This window comes from Xiphophorus hellerii, chromosome 5 (assembly GCF_003331165.1).
Source record: "Xiphophorus hellerii strain 12219 chromosome 5, Xiphophorus_hellerii-4.1, whole genome shotgun sequence".
NCBI classification, from domain to species: domain Eukaryota; kingdom Metazoa; phylum Chordata; class Actinopteri; order Cyprinodontiformes; family Poeciliidae; genus Xiphophorus; species Xiphophorus hellerii.
In genome coordinates, this window is record NC_045676.1 from 10,504,022 (window position 1) to 10,517,843 (window position 13,822).

Sequence of the window (13,822 nt, forward strand, 5' to 3'; positions counted from 1 at the left end):
ACTAACTCATTGTAGTCTTCAGTTGGAGGTCATGTGTTTAACATCCTGTACGGTGGAAAATTGCCAAAATGATAACTATTAATAGCGTGCGTGTTAATGTTTGCATGCAGACGTGACTCTAGGGACGGGGTCTCTGGACACGCTCTGGGTGACACACCTTTTCCCCAAACTGACTTCCTTTGATATCACAGAAATGAGCTTGTGTCTACTTAAGACGACACAAGACTTGAGCTAAGATTAGATTTTTATTTGACGAACAGAATTCAAAGTTATAAATCCTAATTACATACATTTCCTTATATTAACAGAAGATTTGTATTAAAGCACATATTTAGGTTAAACACACAGCACTATGTACAGCATATTGAAAAAAAAACAAAAAACTATGGCATACCATCTTTAAAACTCAATACATCAACAGACACACAGATGAAACAAATGAAATAAAGCATTACAAAGAAATACAAACAAAGACAGCAGGAAAGATTTTACTTCAATGAAATGACAGAGGGGAGCTAATCGAAACTTGGCTGGTCGATGTCCGGCGGCATGGTGCACCTGGTCAGACTGGACAGGTACAGAGCGGTAGTGTTCGGAACGAGACCAGACGCCACTTTGAGGATAGTGAGCAGTCTTCGCGCTGAACTCGTTGCTCCTTCAGGAGACTGTGGAGGAAGAAAAATGAAGAACTGAATGACATATAACTAACTGGGAAAACATAAATATGTTGTAGATGAGATAAAGCCCTTAATTTATCGTTTATTGCAGTAATATAGTGAAATCAACACAGAAATGGTTCCAAAAAAAGAAAAAAAAAATCAGTCTTTCTCTATGGATGTCATGAACACTATGTAAAACCTGTAGGGCGATCTGAGAGGGGATTCTGGGTGATCTGTTGGTAACATCTTGATTTGTAAAAGAATGTAAGCTCACTGCATTTAATATGAATTATTAAACTTTTATTGGAAGAATGAGAGAAATGTATCTCTAAAAGCAATATAACCTGTACTTGTTTTCCCCAAACTGATCCAGAACTGGAATATGATGAAAGCAAATTCCCGACTTTTCAAGACTGCATAGGAATTCTGAAGGAAATCACAGCAGGGGGAACAACTGGAACATGTTTTTTAATCTGTCTTAAAAGATTGCATTTTTTTTTTTTCTTTCTCAATAATTGAGCTCAAATGAAAGGTTGGCTTTTTACAGAGATTCAGTGATATGATTGTCATTTTTAAAAATCTAATAAAAAGCAGAAAAACAATAATAAACAAACACTATGAAAAGTTAATGCCTTACAGTGAAAGGCAGCACAGTTTTAATATCTCTTATGAATATGCCATATTTTATTCTTTGGGCTCAATGTGGTTGAGAACAAACCCGATATAAAACTGGCATGACTCCTCCAAACAGGCACTAAACTCTCATCGCCGTCATTATTATTAAAGCACGATTTAAAAAAAAGAAAGCCATTATGACCTCCACATCATGTTATTATTAAATATTTCTTTTGTTCTTTCATTTTAATGTCCTAATCTTTTTTCTGGCTAGTAGATTAAACTTTAGAATGAAAATATGCTCAGTAATTGTGGCACAAACCTGATCCTCAGCAAACAACAGAGGGCAGTGGAGCAAGACGGCAAGCTGTCTGAGAGCATCCAGGCACCCTGTGCGGACTGAGGCATGGCGAGCTGGGCGGACAATAGTAAAAAGATCAACCACTCACAGAGAAAAGGTGTTTATTTTTTCATTTTTTCAAAAGCCTCTATGTTGAAAGCTATGGTACAGTGGTTTATTAGTACTCTTCCTAGCTTGTGGTACACTTGTGTGACTCAAGAGAGGATTTGTCATACCATTAGTAGCCACGAAGCAGACTTTCCCAAGGAAATATCCAGGATCTAAATATTTCAGAGAAGCTTTTGCTGACTCAAAACTATGACAAAACAATAACGAAACACAGAACAGGATTATTTGTTTGAGCATTTACTCTAGTACAAAGTAATATGAAATACTGCAAGGAGTCTCTATTTATACAATTAAATACGGAAGTCATCTTTTCTGCCCAACAGGAGAACGTTTTCTGATTTCATATGAATTTGGCTTCCAGGAAGTTATGAACAAATGATAAAATATGGATTTGACTCTATATTTCTCTATAATCATACAATTTGGATCCGTTTTTCATGCCAAGACCCTTCAGACAGAGGTCAAATCAATGCTAAGTGAATAAACTTAGAATAACAGAAAACAAAACCGCTGGATTTGAATGGATTACCTGTTTTGTCAAGTGACTGAGATTAAACATTACCTCTTGTCCGAGGTCAGATTAATGATGAACACCACCAGGTCGATCCTCGGTCGACTCTCATCGTTCTCCATGGGAAGTGGGAGACTCTTGGCTAGTCTCCTGCAGTGAGGGGGGCATGTAATCAGTCACAGAGACGTTGAAGAAGATCATAGTAGCTGATTTTAAACTGGCTGTAAGAGCAACAGGAATACTTTGCAATACAACTGACATGAACACAACAATGCTACACTTCCTAAACTAGCCCGTATCAGACAGCTGACCTGCAGCGTTAGCAGGGTGAATAGAGGGTCACTCACACATTCACGGTTACAGCCGTCTCCTCCACCAGGGTATCTGCCAAGTTCTGCTGAAACTGCTCCTCATTCTCCACCAGCTGCGGGGAAATCACTTTGAGTCAACATTAAAACTGGCTGGTTACTAAATTCATTATTGAGAATCAAACCATTTGAGAGGTCAAAACGCCTCAAAATTAACTGCTTCGAGTGAATGTATGTTCAATTTTTGATTTGTTTCCTTGAGCACAGCAGATATGCCCTTCATACAAAAGAGTGATTTATTTAGTTATGTATATTACTTTTTTAAATTTGAGGTAAAGGAGTCGGTCAATCAGAAAAATTGTGGTTTGATTCCTGCTTCCCCACCACAGTTTTTCAGGTGTTACCTATAAACTAGCAATATTCCAAGCTTTTTGATTAGGTTTAATTCAACTAGTCAAAACAAGTTGGATACTAGTAGGTAAAACAAAGAATCGGCATTATGAAGCGATTATATTTATACTGGGAACAATAATTTTATCAGACTGAGCTGTGTATAAACCCAAATATGGGTTGAGTTTGTGAAAGTACCAGAATATGTCAAAACTTAGAACAAGTTAAATAGATTAACGTCCACACAGTCCTGCTTTACGGCGCTACATACATACAAAAAAAAAACAAGCTCACCAGGATGTTGGCCGTATTCAGATCAGGAAGTTTACTGAACGGTTTTAACAGAGACATTTTAACAGAGACAAATAATATAACCAGAATCAACTCAGGATATTTAGCAAAACAATCTCGTGTACGTCTCGGCTCATTTCTTTTGCTCGCGCTTCTTTTTCGAACGTGTATTTGACGTCATTACGTCTGAATCGTAGTCACTGTGCGCCATCTAGCGGTGCCAATCATGACCTGCAAGTCATCCGTTTCGATCTCCTGGCAGGAGTGATCCCGTTTAGTTTATGGGAAAATAAATGAACAAATACTGCAAAAAATGTGTTTTGTTAAACTAGTAAATATCAGGTTAAGTAAAATTGATATGATTATTTTTATTTAAACAAAATTAAACAATTGTCTGGCAAACATCTTTACAGAGAAGTTGTCCGGTATTTGTTTTTTGTCTTGTTTTTTTGCTTGGGCTTGTAGTCAAATTTAGGATGCTTTTCATAAGACTTTACAAGCTACAATACATACAAAATACAAATTATAACAATGGCTTCAAATATAAGGCAACATTTCCATTAACATTCTATTAAACATCATACAAATGAATGTAAAAGCTTTAAGTATGCATGTTTCTTAGGCAATACTTCATTTTTTTTTTATTAATCATGTAATTAGTAATACTGTAGAATCTGTTGTGCATAGTTTGACACTCTTCCAGTTACATTTAAAAGCATTTGGAATCTGGTAAAGATCAGATAATTTAACACATCAAAATGAAACATTTAAACCCTAGTACTGACAAAGGTTGTACTTGCCTGGACTTTCAAAGAGACATATTTTTCATTTTAAGGGTCATGTAAGAAATATGTGTTCCATTGCACGCCGAGGTGGATCTCAAATTAGAATACCATCAGGAACTATTTGAATACAAAAGGCAACAAACTAGTGATAAATTTAAGGTCATTACCAATTGTAGTTTACAGCAAAACCCCACACAACCCTTTTCTTGGAAAAGTAATACATAATACAAATAAAAAGAAAGCATTTTTATTAGACACCAGATTTCTTTAAAGTATATTTGTGTACTCTGAGGTATATCCACTAACTTCGTCATGGGCTACTTTGGAGCAAAATACTACATCTTTTTGGCATAGTGGTATGGAGATGATCAGTCTGTGTTACTGCTGGAAAAAATGCAGTCTGCATTGCAAAAGGCTTTGTTAAATTTTAAAACAAACCTCGAACTTTGTCAGCTGCAACAACTAGATGTAAATGTAAAATGTACAGCCTTGCTACTCAATGGGTAATGGTGTCATAAAACATATTCGAATTGTGATAAGTAAAAGAAAAAAAACATACCACGAGTATTTGAACAAAAGAAGAACATTTTATTCACTTGTGGTGGTGGTATGGTAATGTGGACCCCTCCCACAAACTCTTCCAGTAAATCCATCCTACATTACAGCAACAGTGTGAAAATATGCACCAATCATTATTCTGTAAATTGAACAGATGAAAATATTTAGATGATTTCATTAAGGACAACAACAGAGGCTGTTTTCAAGGGGAGCACGTTGGATGGCGCCTCTTAAAGGTTGTGAATGGGGAGACTATTGTCTGCAAGGCAACAAATAAAACATTGTTAGAAGAATTTTGTCATCCACAGCCCATCTATATCATTAATGTGTATGAAACATTAACGGTCTAACTAGTCTGTAAAAAAGGAAAAGAACAGCACTTCAGTAAAACAGAAATAAAGCCAAGCCTCTCTCCCCTTGTAACTGTGCGAATAACTGTCAGGCCAGCAAGATGACAAAAAATTATGACTGTACAGCCTTCTTACAAATCCCGCCTTCTATAGTCTCTTAAAAGTCGGTTTGCATGTTTCTTTGATCCCCACCATCCACAAACCCATGTTCCATTTTGAACATGCATAGTCAAATCAAATGCACCGACACCAACAAGCTCATTTCCCCTTCCTCTTTTGTACTTAACATCCAAACAAGCAGGGTAACTGTTCAGATCTCGCCAGACTCCCGTTCCTCAGAGCTGGAGCGCCGGTCTCGCTCAAACGACATGGATCTCTCCCTTTCCTTTCCTCTGGCCACGTTAGGAGAAGCAGAGCGCTCCCTGTCCTCCAAGTCTGCCCCCTCCACTCTGTCATTTCGCCATCCCTCCGCTGCACGCTCCCGCCACCTCTCCTGTGACGGGGATGGCTCTCTGTCACGTGTGTGGGATGATCTGTCTCTAGAGGATCTGAAGGAAAAAAGAAAAAGGAAAGAGAATGAAAGCCATCCTTTGCAACAGAAAGCACATCAGTGTGTTTTATTGGGAATTTTCCTTCAATTCTGAAGTTGAAGGAAAAGGATGAATGGCTTCCCTTTTTTTTAAAGTAAAAATCTGACCTCTATTGATGGTATTCAACTTTGCACAACCACCTTTCACATCTTTAATAGCTGCAAGTCTTTTGTGTTACTTCATCTTTGTATAGAAGTTTAAGCTCAACCAGATGAAGGGTTTGCGAACTGTAAATTTCAAGAATTACCACGTTGAGTTCTGAACTTTCACTGGGCCGTTTTGACAAAAGATTATGTTTTGATCTGAACCACTCTCATTTAGCTCTGGTTGTATGTTTGGTGCTGCTGTCTTACTAGAACAGATCAAATGGCCGGTTTTAGATTCATTTTTGTTTCCAAAATATCTGATTCAAATAATTCATGTCATCTAGCTCCCCAGGGAACTTGTAATTATTCTGTTCCTTTGAATCAAGTGTGTTGGACCAGAGGACCATCTAAAACATGGAAAAAAACTGGCCCTTGAGGACTGACCTTTGAAGGCATGCTTTAACAACAGCTATGTATACAGCTTCATTCATCTTTGCTGTCACTGCTAAAGAAGTCATCCCAGCAACATGATGCATTCACTGCCATATTTTAAAACATAGTGGTGTCCATTTTAATTCTACTTCCCAATTATGCACCATTTTGTGTTGACCTATCACATATGACAATATGCAATATGACAAAGAAAAAAAAATCTGGAGCATGAATACTTCTTTATGTGTTCCTAAGAATTAGGAAGTAATATCTTAGGACAGATTTCAAAAGTTGGTAGATTTTCACTGTTCAAAGTCACTCCACTTTACTGATTCACTTGAGAACATATGCTTAAATGTTAATTTCTGTTCAAATACGAATTAACTGAAGTGATAAATAATATATACACCTCTTCTTTTTGTGCCTGTGAGAGTGGGAGCGTGAGCGGTGTCTGTCTTTGTGTCGATGCTTCCTCTCTCGCTCACGATCCCGGTCAGGTCCGTCTTCTCTGGAATGAGAGGAGCGGTGCCGTCTCGCACGATGCGACGATGAACTGCCTCCATCCCTGTTTAAGCAATTTTTCAATAATTGAATCATTAAATAAAACATGATAGTAATAGTAAACACGGCATATGGTGCAAACAGTTTGTAATGCAGATTGCAAGACTGTATAAGAAACACCATTTTCAGGGTAATTTTCAGTTTGATGAGGGTGACAAATACAACGTGTAAATATAAATTCTCTTTAACAACTGCAACATCACATTTTATATCTTCTCACCATTTCTCTATAAAGAATTCAAATCTTTAAAAAAACAAACAAAACAGAAATGCTATGTGACTCAAGGCAGCGAAGGAATACCTGTATCGATCTCCACTTCTGGATCTAGACCTGAGAAAATGACACATAAAGATACATATGACGTCTGTGAATAAATGCAAACTTTTTCATTGTGCGGCTGAATTTCTTACCTTCTCCGCTCCCTTTCTCGTTCTCTCTCCCACTCTCGTTGTTGCTCCCTCTCTCTTTCCCGCTCCAGCTCCCACTGTCGCTCTCTTTCCTCCTCTTTTTCACGATCCTCACGTCTTCTCATGCGCAATTTCTCTTGTTTTTCTACGACGGCTTTCTGAATATGGAAAGAGGAGTTAAAAGATCAGAAGTTAAAATGTAAATATACTGGATCCATGACTACAAGCAAACTTACCCTCAGCTTTTCCAGCTTCTCACGGATTTCGATGAAACCGAGGTGAAGTTTTCCCCCAAAGTGGTCTGCCAAACGGCGGTCATTATCGTGGAGACCCAAGTAGGCTGAACACACCTCACACACCCGAAGTTTCTGCTGTTGAAAGCTGGAAGCTGGCATTGAGTTTCTGTAAACATCCTTTTTAAAACAAATAAGCAAAATTGGGGTTAGGAAAGAAGAGAACGTTACTCCAAACATTTATTTTGGCATTCTGAATATCATTTAACTACAACTTAAACGTTTGAATTAAGGTCGTGCTCATAATGCAGGCTCACCTAAAACCTGGAGAGCCAAACAAAGCAACGGAAAGGCAACATTTCTGACCTCTGCTTCTTTCTTCAAGGCCCGGGTTTTCTCCACCTTCTCCAGCACCTGCTGGGCTTCATCTACATTCCCTTCGCCCCCCAGCTGCTCCGCTTTAGCCAGAAGCTTCCCAATCTCTTCGTTTAACTCGTGGACACGCTCGGCCTTTCGTGGCAGGGAAGACAAAGAGAAAAAGATAGACGGAAAAAAAGTTTGTTGCTTTTCTTGGGAGTACAACGCTTAAACCAAACAGAGCGCTCATCACCTTTGCCGCCACTTCGGCGCTGATCTCATCCTGAGTCTCGGCTAGTCTCTTCTTGGCCAACTCTGTTCTACGATCACAGTCAGCAATGAAAGACTGAAGGTGTTCTGCAGCCTGGAACAACATATTCGACAGTTCAGTAGCAGTATTTCTTAGACTTCTAAAATGACATAAAATGATTTATTAGAAAGTAGAATCATTTATCCCAATACTGGTAGTGTTTGTATGTAATAAGTGTGGACAGGATTATTTGCTGGACTACTATAGGTTGTATGCCACTTTGAAAAGTGGCAAAGCAATGATATATTAAGTTTATGGAAGTGTTTACTTGTTAATAGTAATTGCATCTCCCTCTGTAGTTATTCAGCAAACAATCCCACAAGAGAAGGAGCCAAATCAAAGCGCAGAGCACACTTCTGGGTTTTAGCACTTATAAATTGTGAATTTTGACAATATTAAAAGAAAGAGTTTAATTATATAAACAACCTAAACCCCTAAGATGCAGACATATAATGCTTTTGAGCTATGCACATATTATGAGCCTGATTCAGGTAGATAAATAAAACATGGAAGATATGTTAAGCAAAAGAAAATGTTTAAAATTACTTAACATACAGTACAGACCAAAAGTTTGGACACACCCGCTAATTCAATGGGTTTTCTTTATTTTCATCACTATTTATAAGGCAAGAAATCCCACTTATTAACCTGACAGGGCACACCTATGAAGTGAAAACCATTTCAGGTGACTACCTCTTGAAGCTCATCAAGAAAATGCAGAGTGTATGCAAAGCAGTAATCACAGCAAAAGGTTGCTACTTTGAAGAAACTAGAATATAAGGGGTATTTTCAGTTGTTTTACACTTTTTTGTTTAGTGCATATTTCCACATGTGTTATTCATAGTTTTGATGCCTTCAGTGTGAATCTACAATGTCAATAGTCATGAAAATAAAGGAAACTCATTGAATTAAAAGGTGTGTCCAAACTTTTGGTCTGTACTGTATATTTGGAGAAACAACAACAACAACAACGACAAAAAGTCGGTTGCTTTGTTTTAGAATCTTATAAGCGATGACTGATTCGGCTGGGACAAAGATTATGTTTCTTTTATTCAAAATGTCAGACTTGAGCTTGAGCAGTTAGGTGACTTACATCAAGCTCAAAGAAATACTCATTCTCCTTGGAAGCGATCTCGTAATCTGCTCGCAGAGCCAAATCATGGACTTTGGCACATTCTCCCAGGTCCATTCTCTAAAACAATAAAGAAAATAAATGCAATAATACACTTTCTACATCACTTCCTTGTTAATATGAATATTAACAGATACAAATAATATAAATATTATATAAATAACAGAAATATTATACATAATTGTTAGTCTGGACTTGTTTTACCACAGTCTTTACATAGAAGGTGTGTATGTAGTAATCATAAGATCTAAAATGCACCATGAGGAACAACCTAAATCACAGGTTCCAGCCCACATATTGTTTATAAATGCAATCACTCTGCTCAAGCCTAATCAAATCCTGATGTAAATACTTATTTTTTATTGTCCAGTAAGTTTACTTGGATTAATCATACTTACGGTGCCTGACAGAATGTCATGAGGACATGAATCTAAGAGGTGGCTCTTACAGACTCGATCGTCTGTAAATTTAATTCTCTGCCTCATGGTGTCTCCTGAAACAGACAAAAAGCAAGGCAGCAGGTGTGAGATTTGTAGCTTTATTTTAATACATTTTATAAAATATTTCTGCTCCCTTAAAACAAGTGTGATTCTATAAAAGAAAATCTAAACTGAAGTTTAGATTTCAGTCAGTCATTTCATTCTAGCTGAGTATTTCTTAACAGGGCGAACAAAGTTACAAACACAGGGACTTAATTAACTTAAAACAACTAGTTGTAATAGCTACATAGAAAACGGCTTAATTCAAATGCACTTTGTCGTTAAACTCTAAATAAGATTTCAAGTGGCTATGTAATGTTGTCTACAACAAGTTGCTAAGCTGTTAGCTGCCCTCATGTTAGCCAGGCTGTGAGTAGCACGCCTCACTGACAGCTTAGCCTTGCAGCTAATGCTAACACAAGTCATCGAGCGCTGTCAGGCTATTAATCAAGACTGAAACAAGACAAGTCCGGCTCACCGTCTCTGCCCGTCCCCATGAGCTGGTCCAGCATCGCTCGCATCTGCGCCTGGGCCGACATGTTGGCCTATCGTTGTTGGAGTGGGTCCGTCCCCGCCAGCAGTGCTCCTCTCGCGGGCCAGTCTCTTCAGCTGCAGGCCTCTCCTCTGGCTTTTTTCTTCACAATAACACGGTTAACTTCCCCCACCAGCAAGAAAAGCTCAAGCCCAAAAGTCACAGCTTCTTTAGTTTACTGAATGTCACTGTACTTCTACAGAAGCTGAATATGGCTTTCTAAAGGTGGATGGCTTCGAGACCGCTGAAAGGAGCAAGTGCAGCGGCTGTTTAAAAACTGCTGGAGTCCATTAGTCGGGTTGAAACGTGTGGCGAGCTGAGTGAATGCAGTCAGTGCGTTTGATTAGCTAACCAAATATGTATGGAAATTAAAACCAACTTGTTCTGTTAACATAGTATCTAAACGTATTTCTAGCCAGGCAGCTAGAAGTTGTCAAGTTTGTTCAACGTCCTCTCTCTTCCGCCTTCTCAGTTCCTCTTTGTGCGCGCCACCGGAAAGCGCGCGCTCCGTGATTCCGATGAGGTGTTGCAGTCAACTAGGCTCGATAAATTATTGAATTTTAATCTCTGTTACTATTATTTTAATAGAATACACGGCATAAAATTTAGCAGACAATTTTTACGGATAACATTTTTGATAATTATATTTATGCTGTAAATAGAATAGCTTTCTATACAGCTTCCAAAATTTGCATTAGAGGGTGGATTTGTACTTGTGGGAACTTTGTTTAGTGAAAACATAAAGTCATGTCAAGAAATCAAAATGTCATTGAAAAATTCACTTATTTCTTTAAATCGCAAAAGTGACACAGAACAGGACTTGAAAATGGCTGGATGTTATTTGTGCTTAGACTTCTAATGTAAGATCAAATATTTTATTAGAAAGTAAAACCGTTTATCCCGCATCACAGATGAGCCTTGGGTTAAATTTGTCTCTCTGAAGGAAGTCCTTATTCTTGTACATATGAATAAACATAAATATTGAGGTTTACAATCTTTCACTTACTTCAGGATATGTGCATCAGCTGTTCCCAAACAAGAATAACAGTGGAGGAGATTTTAGACTCACTCTGGTCGAGTATAAACATTTCTGCAAAATTGATTCAACATGTACAGGATAACAACACAAACATGTATATATTCATCTGATCTATTTTTAAGTACCCTATTTATTTCCTCTAATATTGACAGCATACACATTGCCATTATGCCTTTTATCTAGATTAACATCTGAGTATTGCAGAATTTCAAAGATCCCCTCTTTTGGGGCACCTGAAGCATAATCTATAGGGAAATTTAATGTCAATGACTCATGTGATAGGAAAGTAAATCTATAGGTGCTTTAGTGCCTGTACTAACTTGTCAAGTGATGAGACTTTACTACTGGTAAATTGAGGTTGAAGCGTTTAACACAATGTGTATGAACTAAAGTAAAGTTCAAATTAGTATGGGGAAAAGTATTTTTATTTCTTTTTTTATTCCCTATAATATACATTCTCAGAGTTAATTACTCACATCCATTTGGGTTGTGAATAATTGTGTTATTTAGTTTACCAGATGTGATGTGATTTTTTGAAAGCAAAAATTAGATTAATTTTTGGAAATATTTCTACTCAACATTTCATAATTTAGCAAAACTGCAGCTGGCAGGAAATATTAAGTAAATGGTTTCCATTAGTTTTGACCATCATGATTCTAAATTAATACACATAATCCCAAGACACGTCCATATTTTCCATGTGTTTTTAATATTTTTAATAATAGTTGTGGTACATTTGTTAATATTTGTATGTTGGTGTGGTGTTTCACAAAACTGCTAGTCACACCCAACCAAACCCTGTCCGAGCACAAACGTCCCACTGTAAAGAACAAAAATGGCGACGAGCTTACTGCTGCTTCCTCTCCGTCTTTTCAGCAGGAACACGGGCATAATGACCCGTAACCCCAGCTTGAAAACATCCACCATTTCCAAGACGACTCAAAGAAGAACTGTGGTATCCACACCTTCTGGAGCAATCCTTCCAAAACCTGAAAAAGTGAGTATTTTTATCTTCGCTAAGTAGAGAAAACCGACAAGACACCGGGTAGGCGGGCTTAAAGGTGTATTGACAGCAGAAACGGCCAATAGAAAAGCAGAAAATCTACAAAGGAGCTTCAGTTAGCCAGTGAGCGTGTGTTTACACATATACAGGAAGTATTTTACAGAATTTTTATCTTGTAGTTCTTCTTTAAATTTTATGTTTTATTTAAGGTTTCAAGGACAAATAAGATGTTATTTGATTTATCCATCCAGAATATTTCGAAATGGTAACAAAAATTAACAATACATTAGAATATCACTGTCGAATTTCTAAAGCTGGGATGGCATATTCTATTTAAATTCCTCACTGCAAGTATCCACTTTTTTAACCTTATGGGTGACAGTTTGGCAGACCATAGCAGAGAAAAAAACAGATTATTGTCAAAACTAAGTCTGTAATCTGGTTTGACATTTTCACCATTGGTAAACATGTTTAATTCAGCTTCAAACTCAGAATGGGTTCCTACAAAGCCTGAAAAAGTGTGGAATTTGATTTTTTATGTTTTCCTGGTCTGGGTTGTAACTAATAAAAGAAAATAGTGTATAAAATCTGTATTTCCAGGCTGTATTCCCTGTTACAGTGTTCATCAATTCATCCATCTAACCACATCAGTCTCGCTTTCTATGTACAAGGCTATTGTTTTTGCAGGCTTTTATATTTAAAGCTTGATTTAATCAGAAATATCTACAGTGAATTCACATTAAGATGGCCAAAAAGTGATGCAGTATTAAGCGATGAAGACCAGTTTCACTACTTTGTCTTTAGTTTGCTGTTCTAAACCCAGAAACACTTGACATAAAATCAAACAGTTCAAATGTTATGCACCTTTCAAAGGTGCATAACCTTTGAAAGGTGAGACAATATAAAAGTTAAGCCATGTAGCTCTAAATTTGTTAAAGACTATTTTAAACAATCATTGTCATTTTACTAGGGTGAAGCTCTCAGTCTAGAGCACAGTGCTTAATAGCAGTCAGAGTCTTTGACTTACACTGTTCACACTTTTGTAACTTTGCAGATACCCTTTGGCCTAATCCGCATGACAGTGGTGGTGGTGCCTTTCCTTTATGTTGGAACTCTGATCAGCAAGAATTTTGCCGCTCTCCTGGAAGAGCATGACATTTTTGTCCCCGAGGATGACGACGACGATGACTGACTTTTGTCTGCCACATAAGAGGTAAACGGTATGTGTCCCAGAGCCACACCTTAAACACTGGCTAAAGATTATAGCTCAAATCTTTCATGTCTTATCTGTGTAAATTTGGTCTCAGAAGCATGTTAACGAATTACAGACTTTGTGCATGTAATTCTTATCTCCTTTTTATTTGTTGAAGTTTTCAATTTATAGCATTCTTGCTAATTAATGATATTGTAAAAACCTTTGTCCACAGGGTGCTTTGCAATATGTACTGAAAGAATACCAGGCAGCACAGGCTAGATGAGCGTGGAAAGAGCACTTTCAAACATCCTTTTCGTCCAGCCATCTCCTTCATATCGCTGCACCTATTGATCCTGATTTTGAGAAATCTCTTGTCTTGTGAAGCTATCAGAACTATTATCTCTGCCTTCACTCTTGTTTGCATGTTTACAAGTGTGTCCACTAAATAAACAAAGTTGATCACACACGTGGAACGCATTCTCTTTATTTCATAACGGTCAGTGGTTCGTACATAACAGTTGTGATGCAA

At 37.6% G+C, this 13,822-nt stretch overlaps 3 protein-coding genes across 5 annotated transcripts; 1 reads left to right on the forward strand and 2 right to left on the reverse strand.

Annotated features, from left to right (window-relative positions):
- Positions 1-226: 226 nt before the first annotated feature.
- Positions 227-4,760, reverse strand: pane1 (proliferation associated nuclear element). Of its 2 annotated transcripts, none has more exons than XM_032562945.1 (6): positions 4,625-4,760; positions 2,602-2,678; positions 2,306-2,404; positions 1,851-1,930; positions 1,597-1,688; positions 227-665 (listed from the first exon to the last, which is right to left on the reverse strand). In XM_032562945.1, exons 1-6 carry the CDS (start codon positions 4,679-4,681, stop codon positions 516-518), a joined length of 555 nt encoding a protein of 184 aa, XP_032418836.1. In that variant the 5' UTR covers positions 4,682-4,760; the 3' UTR covers positions 227-515. The 2 variants fall into 2 exon arrangements, with proteins under 2 accessions (XP_032418836.1, XP_032418835.1); XM_032562944.1 differs by lacking the exon at positions 4,625-4,760 and adding an exon at positions 3,247-4,485.
- Positions 4,596-10,547, reverse strand: LOC116719997 (putative RNA-binding protein Luc7-like 1). Its single transcript, XM_032562942.1, has 10 exons — positions 10,003-10,547; positions 9,444-9,538; positions 9,007-9,105; positions 7,857-7,967; positions 7,613-7,756; positions 7,250-7,426; positions 7,017-7,171; positions 6,907-6,936; positions 6,454-6,609; positions 4,596-5,484 (listed from the first exon to the last, which is right to left on the reverse strand). Exons 1-10 carry the CDS (start codon positions 10,061-10,063, stop codon positions 5,247-5,249), a joined length of 1,266 nt encoding a protein of 421 aa, XP_032418833.1. The 5' UTR covers positions 10,064-10,547; the 3' UTR covers positions 4,596-5,246.
- Positions 10,548-11,888: 1,341 nt separating this feature from the next.
- smdt1b (single-pass membrane protein with aspartate-rich tail 1b) lies at positions 11,889-13,763 on the forward strand. 2 transcript variants are annotated; one of them, XM_032562946.1, is made up of 3 exons: positions 11,889-12,092; positions 13,153-13,318; positions 13,526-13,763. In XM_032562946.1, the coding sequence occupies exons 1-2, from the start codon at positions 11,931-11,933 to the stop codon at positions 13,288-13,290; spliced, it is 300 nt and encodes a 99-aa protein (XP_032418837.1). In that variant the 5' UTR covers positions 11,889-11,930; the 3' UTR covers positions 13,291-13,318; positions 13,526-13,763. The 2 variants fall into 2 exon arrangements, with proteins under 2 accessions (XP_032418837.1, XP_032418838.1); XM_032562947.1 differs by having other exon boundaries at positions 13,153-13,311.
- The last annotated feature ends 59 nt before the right edge of the window (positions 13,764-13,822 follow it).